The sequence below is a fragment of the Leptodactylus fuscus genome, chromosome 6 (genome assembly GCF_031893055.1).
Source record: "Leptodactylus fuscus isolate aLepFus1 chromosome 6, aLepFus1.hap2, whole genome shotgun sequence".
In the NCBI taxonomy this organism is placed as follows: domain Eukaryota; kingdom Metazoa; phylum Chordata; class Amphibia; order Anura; family Leptodactylidae; genus Leptodactylus; species Leptodactylus fuscus.
In genome coordinates, this window is record NC_134270.1 from 21,073,628 (window position 1) to 21,087,897 (window position 14,270).

The 14,270-nt window shown below is 46.6% G+C and overlaps 1 protein-coding gene across 1 annotated transcript; it reads left to right on the plus strand.

The window, feature by feature from the left end:
• Positions 1-968: 968 nt before the first annotated feature.
• On the plus strand, positions 969-3,386 carry LOC142210364 (E3 ubiquitin-protein ligase TRIM39-like). The gene has a single exon (XM_075279468.1). It carries the CDS (start codon positions 1,074-1,076, stop codon positions 2,388-2,390), a length of 1,317 nt encoding a protein of 438 aa, XP_075135569.1. The 5' UTR covers positions 969-1,073; the 3' UTR covers positions 2,391-3,386.
• The last annotated feature ends 10,884 nt before the right edge of the window (positions 3,387-14,270 follow it).

The following is a 14,270-nucleotide window of genomic DNA, read 5'->3' on the forward strand; positions in this document are numbered from 1 at the left end:
TACACAGTTACAGTTGCTGAGTAAAGTTTAAATCTGTTTGAAATGCACAGCTGCCTTCCTGAGTCGTTCCTGCACCACCATCAGGGCCCTTCCGAGTAGCCATCACACCGGCTCAGAGTAGAGAGGTTCCCTCTCAAACTGGAAGCGCCCTGGGGAAACTACTACCACCTCCAACAGGCCCTCATCATCAGTGTCCGGCCTAGGAGAAGAGCTGGGGCATTTGGCGTATCCGGTGGCACAGCATCCGCCACTACTACTCCCATCCTCTGGTTCCCTCCATCTGGGCTGCAGCATTGCCCCAACAGGATAGGTCATCAGTATGTGATCTGTTGGAGTCCTGTATAGGAGCGGTGCTGCATATGCCGCCCTTCCACCCACAGTCTGCTAGAACAGATGATCTGTGCAGGGATCCAGGTGTCGGACCCTGACAGATCGCATACTGATAACCTATCTTGTGGATACGTCACCAGTATGAAAATTTAATTTGGGGTCAGACAACACTACATCCCATTATGTGGCGAGGTGCCGTCATTTCTGGAGGAGCTGAAAATGGTGTCCACATGATGCGCTCCATTATAGTTCTACAATCAAAGATTGTTCATTTAGGTTATCTACAGTCCTATGTAAAGTCATAGGGATGAGAGAGTCATAAATGGAGCTGTGTCAAATGACAAACTCAGCTTTGCTACATCTGAGGAACTTAGCAGAACGATATCTGTATGTGAACGGAAGAAGGAGGAAGATAAGAATATGCGTATTGTGCATAACAGTTCTGCTCTTCAGTATATTACAACCCCCATCATTCCACAGCCATGATGACAGCAGACGCACACCCCACCCTACTGCACTAACTCCCCCTCCCGCTTCAGATTCCAGTCCCTTCCCTATTTCCAAATCTGCTATGACAAACCGTTTCTTAGGTCATGTGATCATGATGTCAGCTCCAGACGTTCTTAGATGATATCTGGAAAGCTTTGGTGCAGGAGCTGCAGACTAAACCTGGTGGACATCAAAGTGACAAGAATGTTAATTTAAGGAAATTTGGAGCACGCCGTCACTACACCTTGAGACTGATGGCATCTTCTACTCTCAGAGATGAGCTGACCTGCTTCATCTGTCTGGAGGTTCCTGAACAGCCAGCAATGATGAGATGTGGACACTTGTTCTGCCAGGGGTGCATTGACCGTGAGATGAAGGCGCAGGAGGGAACTGGACTTTACAAGTGTCCTGAATGCAAATTGCAATCAAATTCCCCGCCACAACAAAAGCGAAGCTTCTGCAATATCATCCATTTCTTCTTGTCTTCTCTGCCTGATGGAGAAACACCCAGCATGGTCTGCACTGATAGTATTCTGTCTCCATCACCCCATTTCCAATGGTGCATGTTGTGTGAAGAATGTCTATGTCACGGGCACCTAAGAGGCCACATCTCCAATCAAAACAAGATGCCGGAATATTACTGCTTGGGTGATTACGCTTATTTCTGTTCTCTTTGTGCTACCAAATTCCACAAGGTACAACAGATGGTGCCACTAGATGAATCTTCTAAAGAGAATGAACTTCTGAACAGTGTAGTGAAGGAACTATCATCATCATCATCATCAGAAGCTGAAGACAGAATCCAAGGTCTGAAGAAGCAAAGACGAGCTGAAGGTCTTTCCAAGAAAGTCAGCTTGGTGCTTCGGGACCTGATGAAATATATAGAAGCTCTAGAGAAGAAAGTCCTAAGTAAGATCTCCAGGCAGTTGGAACAAACTTCATCCCCATGTCATGATGAGATCCAAGAGCTGGAAGCAAAGAAGGATGTTGACCACGACGAAAAGTGTTATGAGGAGTTTAACATCTTTCTTGACGAGGACACGGCTGGGAAGAATATCCTTATCCTACCTGATGAAAAGTCCTTTTATTGGAAAGAAGTTCACACGCCAAAGCCAAAGGGCCCACAAAGGTTCAAAGACCACCAGGTGTTAAGCAGCTCAAGCTTCTCAACAGGAAGACATTTTTGGACAGTGGAAGCCAGTAAGTGGGGATACTGGAGGTTTGGCATGTCGTATCCCAGTATTGCCAGAAAAGGCTTCCGCTCCTACATTGGTTGCAATAAGAAATCCTGGGTTTTGTGTAAATGGAACAATCGGTATTCAGTTATGCATGATTGCAAGGTGGAAGATCTACCAGACAAGTTCACCTGTCAGCGTTTTGGGGTATTTCTGGACTATGAGGCGGGTAACCTATCTTTCTATGAGCTGAGTGACCCAATTCGACACTTGCACACCTTCCATGCCGCCTTCACTGAACCACTTCATGCTGTCTTTAGACTTTGGGTGGATTCTCATGGTGAAGCCTGGATGATGCTGAGGAGCAGTAGACCATATGGCGTAAGATACTGTTAATGAAAGGAGACCTCACTATTGCCATTCCTGCCTCAGAGAAGCCTGGTGCAGAGATGGGTAAGGGCAGGTTCACGTGGCAGAATTTTTACACTGGAATCCACCACTAAAATTCTAACTTCCATTCACTTCAGTTATCCTGAAGTGTCCTGCTCAATCTTTGGGCGGATTCTGCTCAAACCTTCCACTAAAATGAATAGGAAATCTTTCTGCTGCCAGCAGTCAGATCTCCGCAGCAGATTTTACATGGTTGGTCCTGATGCAAAAAATTCCGAGTGAACTTACCCTGAGGTTTCTCTACATTTTGTCCAGGGCTTTCACTTCCCTCAGATCAGGGCTCAAGGACCCCTGAATGCTGTTTGTGAGACCCCAGTCTAGACAATGCTCTGTGAGCAGAACAAATGTCTCCCTTGTTCTGATAGTTTATTACTGTGTCAGTGCTGAGGCTCATGCTGTACAGCTCACAGTGTATTGTCCAAACTGTTACATTGTAACAAACTCTCAGCTGTGGGAATGAGTAGACTCTGGAAATAACCTGAAATCTTTTCATCTATTCACTGATGGCAAGCAGAGATGTCTGAGAAGTGTTCATAATACAAGCAGCAATTTCCATAAGACTGACTGATTCCTATGACTTACCTATGAAGGGGTGATCTATCCACCAATGTATTACTGCCTTGGATTATTCTCACCTCCTGCGTCCATATAACTGCCCCAGCCATAATAAACCAGTATTATAATTATGTATAGCAGCCTATATATGCAGTGTAATGTGCTTCATCTTTCACTGTCACCTATATTATTTAATATACTCCAGTCACAACTAAAGCTGCATTCACGATTGTGCTAGTTTCTTGTTGGCTGCCCTGCTGGTTTAGTACTAGTACAGGACTGTCGGTGTTGTGATGCATTGTGAGAGGTGTAATATCTAACAATAGTTACTATACACTAGTTTGATTTCCAGCAATGTAATGCTACAGTGTAAAGGGAAAGTCTGCCAAAAAAAATGCAATGTTGAAGCATAAATAAAACTTTCCTTAAAGATCAACCTCCTTGAATCGCCTTTTGCTGCAGAACCTCATGTCTCACTGCTCAGTGTATCTGCACAGTACATACGCTCTGCTGCATTGTTGGGAAAGGCGTAGTGTGAAAAGGAGAGATGTCCCGAATCCCTGAAATTGCCAGGAGATCCCTGGAGCGGAGGAACGTGCAGGAGTGGGGAGAGGAGAACTGGTTATCCAGTCTGGGCTCTGGGTCAGTTTGATTTCCCTGTATGTAGACCCCAGAGTAGACCTTTATATAATCCTCAAACTGCTAGGGGTCTATAGAAAGAATTGGTCTTTATACAGGATTGGTTAGGTCTAGGTTCTATAAACCGGGGAGGACTGGTCTGGTATGGGGTCTGTATACAGGAACGGTCTGGGGTTTGTATACAGGGGAGGTCTGGTCTTGGTCTGTGTACATGGGAGGTTGGGTCTGGGGTCTGTATACAGGGGAGGTCTGGTCTTGGTCTGTGTACAGAGGAGGTTGGGTCTGGGTGATCTGGTCTGGGGTTTGTATACAGGGGAGGTCTGGTCTGGGTCTGTATACAGGGGAGGTCTGGTCTGGGGTCTGTATACAGGGGAGGTCTGGTCTGGGTCTGTATACAGGGGAGGTCTGGTCTGGGGTTTGTATACAGGGGAGGTCTGGTCTGGGGTCTGTATACAGGGGAGGTCTAGTCTTGGTCTGTGTATAGGGGAGGTTGGGTCTGGGTGATCTGGTCTGGGGTCTGTATACAGGGGAGGTTGGGTCTGGGTGTTCTGGTCTGGGGTCTGTATACAGGGGAGGTTGGGTCTGGGTGTTCTGGTCTGGGGTCTGTATACAGGGGAGGTTGGGTCTGGGTGTTCTGGTCTGGGGTCTGTATACAGGGGAGGTTGGGTCTGGGTGATCTGGTCTGGGGTCTGTATACAGGGGAGGTTGGGTCTGGGTGTTCTGGTCTGGGGTCTGTATACAGGGGAGGTTGGGTCTGGGTGATCTGGTCTGGGGTCTGTATACAGGGGAGGTTGGGTCTGGGTGATCTGGTCTGGGGTCTGTATACAGGGGAGGTTGGGTCTGGGTGTTCTGGTCTGGGGTCTGTATACAGGGGAGGTTGGGTCTGGGTGATCTGGTCTGGGGTCTGTATACAGGGGAGGTTGGGTCTGGGTGATCTGGTCTGGGGTCTGTATACAGGGGAGGTTGGGTCTGGGTGATCTGGTCTGGGGTCTGTATACAGGGGAGGTTGGGTCTGGGGACTGGGTGATCTGGTCTGGGGTCTGTATACAGGGGAGGTTGGGTCTGGGGACTGGGTGATCTGGTCTGGGGTCTGTATACAGGGGAGGTTGGGTCTGGGTGTTCTGGTCTGGGGTCTGTATACAGGGGAGGTTGGGTCTGGGTGATCTGGTCTGGGGTCTGTATACAGGGGAGGTTGGGTCTGGGGACTGGGTGATCTGGTCTGGGGTCTGTATACAGGGGAGGTTGACTCTGGTGTCAGGTCTATATTCATCTGGAGTTGAGTTTTTCCAGCACAGTAATGTTTGGTCTCCTCATATCCAGAACATCTTGTACAATACAGTGAACATGTTATTTATGGGGATTGTTAAACTGCATCAATACAAATGGCGCCAACATTTACCCCATAAAGTAAATACAGACTAAACGCTCATTTCTGTGTATGCAAAATAGTGCCAAAAAGACTAGCGCTCGCCTCGCACTGAAAGACGCCATAGCAGGATGTTGATGAAAAAGTTAAAAGGTGACATCTGTTATGGCTGTGAATGGGGGGGGGGGGGGGGGACTCAACGGCTGCAGACAAATATCTCTCCATAAAAGGGTAAAAGGACTGATTGTAGACTTTACAGCTTCTTTTTGTCTTACTTCGTAAGGGGGGCAGTTAGTCTTTTAAATTTTTTAAAGAAATTACTTTACAAAAAAAGCAAACCTAGAATATGCTCGGTTATTTCTGCATATTAGGCTGGGGCTGCACTGAGATCTTGTATTGTTACCCGAGGTTTCTGCAACATGGATCCATTCTCCATTGCAAAAAATTAATCCCTGCTGCATACCTCCCAACATTCAAAGGACAGAAAGAGGGACAAAATGTGTGCTGCACATAGCGTGGCAAATTTAGCTCCTCCCCCTTCTAAATTGACTCCGCCCATTCCAATTTGTTTGCATTTTCCACACAATAACCCTAATATTATATGCCCCCACATTATAATGTTCTCCTCAAACCCCATAGTATAAAGTCTCTCTCCTGGTGCACCCACAGTTTAATGTCCCTCTCCCGAATCCAGGACTGTCCCGCAGAATCCGAGACAGTTGGGAGGTATGCTGCTGTGAGCGCAGTCCACTCTAAGTATCACTGTATTGAAGTACAATTGGTATGTGAGCTGGTGCAGAGAAACACCCAGTCACAAGGTGCAAGTTTGTGACCCATATGGAGTCTGTTCTTTAAAGGGATTCTACCATTAAAAACTTTTTTTTTTCTCCCTAGCACGTCGGAATAGCCTTAAGAAAGGCTATTCGTCTCCTGCCTTTAGATGTCTTCTCCGCCTCACGGTTCAGTTAAAATCCTATTTTCCGCCGGTATGAAAATGAGTTCTTTCGCCGCACTGGGGGCGGACCCAAGCGCTCAAACAGCACTGGGGGCGTCCCCAATGCTGCAAGAGAACTCTCCAGAGCCGCCTCCATCTTCTTCAGGAATGGGGTCTTGACGCATCTTCTTCTGGGGGTTGGCTTAAAACTTCTAGGCCTCGGGCAAAGCCGATTACGCATGCCCACTGGCCACAAGAAAACGGCCGCTTCCAATACTGTGTAAGCGGCCATTTTTCTTGTGGCCGCGGGCATGCACAGTTGGCTTTGCCCTAGGTCCAAGGTAGGAGACGAATAGCCTTTCTTAAAGGAGTATTCCCATGTCCCTTGCTCACCAGTCTTCGCTGCTGCAAAGACTTCTTTCTTCCTGGTTTTCAACGTCAATTGGTGGGCGGGGTTTCATATGCAAAGCCACACTGTCCGACTACCTCCAGTTTAGCTCCGCCCCCAAATTAGTGTGTGGCTCTGCCCACCACATAGCGTGATCTTATGGAACAACTGAAGGGCCTGTGATGTCATCAAAGGTCCTATAACACTTGGATTTAGCTTGTTCTGTATAGAGTCGGCTAAATCCTAGTGGTCTAAGGGACCAGGTCCTTCTGCCCACTGGCTTTTAGCCTGCTCTATATAAGAAAGCTAAATCCTAGTGAGCAGAGGGACCTAGTCCTTTAGCCCACTAGGATTAAGGGCCCCTTCACACGGCAAAAGCGCGCCGCTCATTTAGACCCGTACACGCAAGCGCTTCAAAACACATCCCATTCACTTCAATGGGAGCACACGTAAAGCCGGCTTTACGCGCGCTCCCATTGAAGTGAATGGGATGTGTGCGCTCGCGTGTACGGGTCTAAATGAGCGGCGCGCTTACGCCGTGTGAAGAGGCCCTTAGCCTGTTTTATATAAGAAAGCAGCACTCATTTCCCCCCTCCTTTATCTGAGAGCAGGAAGCTAGGTCACAAGTGTGGCGCAGACACAGGAACAGCTACAGACACAGGCTTGCTCCCATGCACTTAGCCCCCCCCCCCTCCCTCCCTCCCCATTGAGAGCAGGCAGCTACATCACTTGGGAAATGAGCAGATAATCCCAAGGGCCATAGAAACGCAGTGTCAACAATGAAGTGAATAAATTAAGATAGTGGACAAACAAAGCAGTTTTACTGAAGCAGTGTATTTAGGAAAAGTCTTACATCCACATTAACAAGCAGTATAGATAAGATCCTTGTTATGGATCAACCCCTTTAAGGCTATTCTGACGTGATAGGGAGAATAAAAAAGTTTTTAATGGTAGAATCCCTTTAATTGCAGATAGTGATGTTTTTATACATCCCATAGATAACAGTTTTCTTCAAAAGGAGGGATGAGCTCTGGGCAACACCTGAAAAAGAATGTGAGATGGAGACTGACACAAGCTGCATCCTTCTCAGTGCTCAGTATTTTTTTGCGATTGAGTCACACTTACACCAATCCCTGTCACTTACGTTACGTTGCTGCAGAGATGCATCGCTATCTCTCGTTTAGCACCAGTCTTATACTAGGGAATGAAATTGAAGCATAAGGGGCCCCAAGTAAATCAGGAGTGGCTCTGGAAAAAAGCTTGAGATCAGTGGCATAACTAGGAATGGCAGGGCCCCATGGCAAACTTTTGACATGCCAACCCCCCCCCCCCCCCCGACTAACACCGAAGACCTCGACCGACCCACTCCTACACATTCGCATTCCTGCGCATTCTATTATGCCCCATAGTGGCCCATCACACAATATTATCCCCCATAGTGGCCCCTGCACACAGTATTATCCCCAATAGTGGCCCCTGCAGACAGTATTATCCCCCATAGTGGCCCCTGTGCACAGTATTATCCCCAATAGTGGCCCCTGCACACAGTATTATCCCCAATAGTGTCCCCTGCACACAGTATTATCCCCAATAGTGGCCCCTGCACACAGTATTATCCCCAATAGTGGCCCCTGCACACAGTATTATCCCCAATAATGGCCCCTCCACACAGTATTATCCCCCATAGTGGCCCCTGCACACAGTATTATCCCTCATACTGGCCCCTGCCCACAGTATTATGCCCCATAGTGGCCCCTGCCCACAGTATTATGCCCCATAGTGGCCCCTGCACACAGTATTATCTCCAATAGTGGCCCCTGCACACAGTATTATGTCCCTCAGTGGCCCCTACACACAGTATTATGTCCCATAGTGGCCCCTGCACACAGTATTATCCCCCATAGTGGCCCCTGAACACAGTATTATCCCCCATAGTGGCCCCTGCACACAATATTATCCCCCATAGTCAGGGGGTGAACCTGCCCCTTTCGCCACCCAAGGCGAAGTGCAGAAAGCCGCCCCCCCCCCCCCCCCCGTCGGGGAGGGACTTAGCGGAGGGGGCGGGGCTTAGCGCAGTTCGCGGCAGAGAGCAGGCCCGGAGACTGCCTGCGCTCTGCCTGAGCGTGCGGGGAGGCTTCTGGAGCAGCGCTGCTCCAGTGGCCTCCCCAAACCACCGCTCCGTGCTAAGCCAGTCCAGGACAGCTTGTCCTGGACTGGCTTAGGTTAGCAAAAATGCCGCCCTCCCTGAGACCCTGGCATAGCGCCGCCTGAAGCGCTTGCTTCAGGTCGCCTCATGGGAGGTGCGGCGCTGCCCATAGTGGCCCCTGCACACAGTATTATGTCCCTCAGTGGCCCCTGCACACAGTATCATGTCCCACTGTGGACACTCATAAACAATTATTATACTCTGGGGTCTTTTCAGACCCCAGAGTATAATAATTGGAGACCCGGAGGAATAAAAACATAAAAAAACACTGTTTCTTACCTGGCCCCCGGCTCCTACGCTGTCTTCTCCGCTGTCGGCCTTCTCCAATGATGTTGGACGTCACATGACCCGGAATGCAGGCTGGGTTCATGTGACGTCAGAGACATCTGAAAGGACGTCAGGAAGGAGGCCTGGCAGGATCGTGGAGAGGTAAGTAACAGTGTTTTTTTATGTTTCTTACCTCTCCCGGTTCACCAATCATTATACTCGGGGGTCCGAAAAGACCCCCCGAGTATAATGATAGCAGCGGTAGCGGCTGTCACCGGGCCCCTAATGTCCCGGGCCCTGTGGGGGTGTAGTAGTAGATACACAGCAATACTATCATCTGATAAAGAGAAAATATTCACACCACCCCCTCCATGAAATGTCCAAATTATCTGCCTGCAGACAGGATACAGAACGTCATCGGTCATCATCCCATCATTCATCTGGCGCCAGAGCCTTTCATAATACAGGACGAAGACATAAATTTATCATCCCATTACATCATATTATATTGCACTACAGCACGCAGACACTGGCTGACAAGAGTGTGGGCGTCTGCAAGGTCAAGAACTGATCAGGCCATTAACACTTAGTCTTCCCAGTCCACAGTTGGTAAGATCTGACTCTCTGACATTTACAAAACCTTACGCTATATTCACACCTGTGTTCGGGTTTCCATTCTGGGTCCACTTGAGGAACCCCCAAAGTGAAACCTAATCCACTTGAAAAGGCGCTTACCTATGTAAACCCACAGACCTTATAGGCTATTATGGGGTCTGACGGTTTTCGCCCAAAAAGGAGAGAAAAGCGAGGGTTGTAGGACTTTTTAAGAGGAATGGAATCCCCCAGCGTAGAGCAGGTGCAGTAGTGAACCTAGCCTTATATGTTTGAGAAGTTCTTAAAGTGACACTTCAAGTAAAAACTGAAAGCTTATAGAATACTGTCCGTGCACAGAGACACTTCTGATGCATGGTGGAAGCTCATTAGCGTGTGAATAAAAATGGACTTATTCAAAATCTACTGAGGCAATTTACATACAAAAGGTAGGTGTGAAATAGCCTTTCTAAAGGCTGTGCAAGGATGTGCTTATCTACAAATGACTTTCCCAATGATAGAGCCCCTTTAAACAATTTCACCAGGGCAATGAAGTGGATAATACTGTCACACAGTGTAATGATAATACTGATAATCATATATCACAGAGATAAACACCTGATACACTCATACACACATATACACACCATGCACGCAGGTTATATCCATACAAGATATATACATCCTACACTATCTATCTAGATAGATATATCTATATATATATATATATATATATATATATATACACATACTGTCAGGGTCTGGGGTTCCTAGGTGGGTGGCATAGACACAAAAGTCCAGTTTCTTTAGTCCAAAACAAAGGTAGAGTTTATTTTCACTCAGAAATATAGTGCAGCAACAAAAGGAAACAATACAAAAATAAATCCCTGCCCGGCTAGGCACTAACTAAACATAGAATAGGTTACCTCACCTGGAATAACAGATATCAAAAGCCAGTACAATCATTCAGGACACAGCTCCCAAAACCATGACCTCTCTGTCAGCTCTCCAGCCAAACTCTGCCCACAGTGGGCTGTTGGAGCTGGCTTCTTAAGCTCCCTTGATGAGCAGACTCTCTGCAGCTGAGTCGCTGCCAGAACATCCCCAAAGTGTGGACTGGAGGGGGGTGGAATGACAGGTCCCACTACCAATCCTACCTGCCATTCCTAAAAATCCAGCCCAGTAACCGGAACTCTGAAATAACCCTCAGCAGACAATAGTTAACCGCTGAGAAATGTTCTTTCTGGAGTTTTCTCATCTCACCCACCTTAGTAGTCTGGGTGAGATGTACACCCCCTCCATTACCTGGCCGGCCATCGGCTTACAATATATATATATATATATATATATATATATATATATATATATATATACAGTGAAGGAAATAATTTGACCCCTTGCTGATTTTGTAAGTTTCCCACTGACAAAGACATGAACAATCTCTAATTTTAAGGGTAGGTTTATTTTAACAGTGAGAGGTAGAATATGAAAAAATAAAATCCAGTATACCATATTATATAAACGTTATAAATTTATTTGCATTTTGCATAGAGAAATAAGTATTTGATCCCTCTGGCAAACAACCCTTTTTACAATAAATACATGTAGGAATAGCCCTAAGAAAGCCTATTCTTCTCTTTCCTTTATTACTCTGATCCGTACCGCCATTCCTGAGGAATTTCTTCTTTCTTCCTTATGCAAATGAGTTTTCTCGCAACACTGGGGGCGTCCCCAGTGCTGCTTGAAAACTCTCGAGCGACGCCTCTGTCTTCTTCTCTCACGCTCCTGCTATTCTGGGTCCAAAAGCGATGACGATGTCCGTCGGCCATTTTCCTGCCCGCCCCCAGTGCTGCGAGAAAACTCATTTGCATAAGGAAGAAAGAAGAAATTCCTCAGGAATGGTGGCGCAGATCAGAATAATATAGGTAAGCGAAGAATAGCCTTTCTTATTTATTATAAAAAGGGTTTCTACATGATAGAATCCCTTTAATACTTGATGGCAAAGCCCTTGTTGGCAGGCACAGCAGTCAGACGGTTTTTGTAGTTGTTGATGAGGTTTCCACGTCAGGAGAAAATGTGTTATTGTCAACTTAAAAACCAATGGACAATCGATTGAGCTTCACCTGGTGTCACATGGAGATGTGTCATACATCTAACCAACACACTGCATTATGACTTCATTGCACTATTCGTTGTCACCTGCTTATACAGGAGGGCGCCCTCTCCAGTCACACAATCACTGATCACTAGGTTTAAAGCGTCTAAGGGGCTGTTCATACTTAGGAATTTGATGCTGAATTCAGAGCCAGTTCTGCTCCTGACTCAACGGCAGATTCCACCAAAAATTCTGCCTTCCAATTTTTTCATTGGGAAAGTGAAGAAGAATTCCTCTTTCTTTTCCAACGTGTGAAGACCCGGGGCTAATGCCTGCACTGATCACGTGCATTAAGGCCCCCGGCGCCTTGGTCACAGCAGAGATGCCATTTTGAGGAGGATCACCAGCGCCAAGAATGAGATCTGTTGTCATGACAGTCGGGAGCCTATTTATAAAAAAAAAAATAATAAAAAAATAAAAATTGAAATTTAAATCACCCCCCATCCCTGGAATACACATACAAGTTAAAAATTACTGTGAAACACATACAAATTTGTTATACCTGTGTCTACAAAGAGTGTCCAGTCTACAAAGTTATAAAAATATTTTTCCCATATGGTTAACGTCGTACTGAAAAATTTTTTTTAAAAGTGCTGAACTACCATTATTTGCTGTTTTACATCTGGTAAAAATTCTTTTCGAACTCCTTTTGAATAAAAAAATTATTGAAGCAAGAAACCTTCCCGAAAATGGTATAACTGACCCCGAAAAAAAAAATCAAACAAAAAAAACCAGCCTTATGCATGAAAATATTTAAAAAAAGTTACAGGTGTCAGAATATGGCGATTTTAAAGGAGTTGTCCAGGCAAAAATGGATCACCCTTTTAACGTTTAATTCAACCAGAGGCAGTGAAAAAAAAAAAAAATGCATACTCACCTGTCCCTGTTGCTTTGGAGTCATCTCACGTGTCCCGGGTCTCTTCCGGCATGACATTGCAGGCCCTTTGCTGATTGGCCTCAGCAGTCACGTGACCACTGAGGCCAATCAGCGGCTTCAGCGGAACCCCAGAAGACGCCACCAGAACAAAAGAGCCAGGACCCGAGGGAGTACACTGAAGCAATGGGGACGGGTGAGTAGGCATTTTATTTTATATTTTTTTCACTGGCCCCAACTGATTTAAATATTAAAGGGATTCTACCACTAAAACACTTTTTTTCTAGTTACCACGTCGGAATAGCCTTTAAAAAGGCTATTCGTCTCTTACCTGTGGAAGTGCTCTCCGCCGCGCCGTTCGTTCAAAATACCGGTTTGTACCGGTATGCTAATTAGTTCTCTCGCAGCGATGGGGGCGTCCCCATCGCAGGAGCAGCGATGGGGGCGTCCCCATTGCAGCTCGAAAACCGACCGCAGCGCCGCCTCTCTGGTCTTCTGTATCCTCCCCTTGCCTCTTCAGCGTCTGTCGGACGCCTGCGCAGTATGCTCTCTGTTCGGCGAAGCTTGCCGAACGTACTGCGCATGCGCGAAAGTGCGGTGCCCGCACTATGGCTGGGACCGCACTTTCGCGCATGCGCAGTACGTTCGGCAAGCTTCGCCGAACAGAGAGCATACTGCGCAGGCGTCCGACAGACGCTGAAGAGGCAAGGGGAGGACACCAAAGACCAGAGAGGCGGCGCTGCGGTCGGTTTTCGAGCTGCAATGGGGACGCCCCCATCGCTGCTCCTGCGCTGGGGACGCCCCCATCGCTGCGAGGGGCCACTATGGGGGATAATACTGTGTGCAGGGGCCACTATGGGGGATAATACTGTGTACAGGGGCCACTATGGGGAATAATACTGTGTGAGGGGCCACTATGGGCTATAATACTGTGTACAGGGGCCACTATGGGGGATAATACTGTGTGCAGAGGCCACTATGGGGGATAATACTGTGTGCAGGTGCCACTATGGGACATAATACTGTGTGAGGGGCCACTATGGGCTATAATACTGTGTACAGGGGCCACTATGGGGGATAATACTGTGTGCAGAGGCCACTATGGGGGATAATACTGTGTGCAGGGCTACTATGGTTCATAATACTGCATAATACATAGGAGCAGTGTTATAGTAGTTATATTCTTGTACATAGGAGCAGTATTATAGTAGTTATATTCTTGTACATAGTAGCAGTATTATAGTAGTTATATCCTTGTACATAGGAGTAGTATTATAGTAGTTATATCCTTGTACATAGGAGTAGTATTATAGTAGTTATATTCTTGTACATAGGAGCAGTATTATAGTAGTTATATTCTTGTACATAGGAGCAGTATTATAGTAGTTATATCCTTGTACATAGGAGTAGTATTATAGTAGTTATATTCTTGTACATAGGAGCAGTATTATAGTAGTTAAATTCTTGTATATAGGGGCAGTATTATAGTAGTTATATTCTTGTACATAGGAGCAGTATTATAGTAGTTATATTCTTGTATCGTGCTCGCAGCTCGGGCCATGATAGCGCGTCAGTGGAAGTCTGCTCTTTGTTTGACCTTAGCTGAACTATTTCACCATGTGAACTTGGTATGTACCTTGGAACGTTTGTTGTCTAACAAAAATCATTCTTACGCCAAATTTCGATCCCAGTGGTCTCTCTGGATTTCGTACGTGGAGTCTACTAAGGGTGTTCTTTCTCCTCGGCCCCAGACCGCCCCCATGGGGACCCCCTGATTACTATCTGCCTAATCTGTTGTTGTCCCAGGTGGCTTTATTTTATTTTATTCAATTTTTTGGATGTATTTTGTGT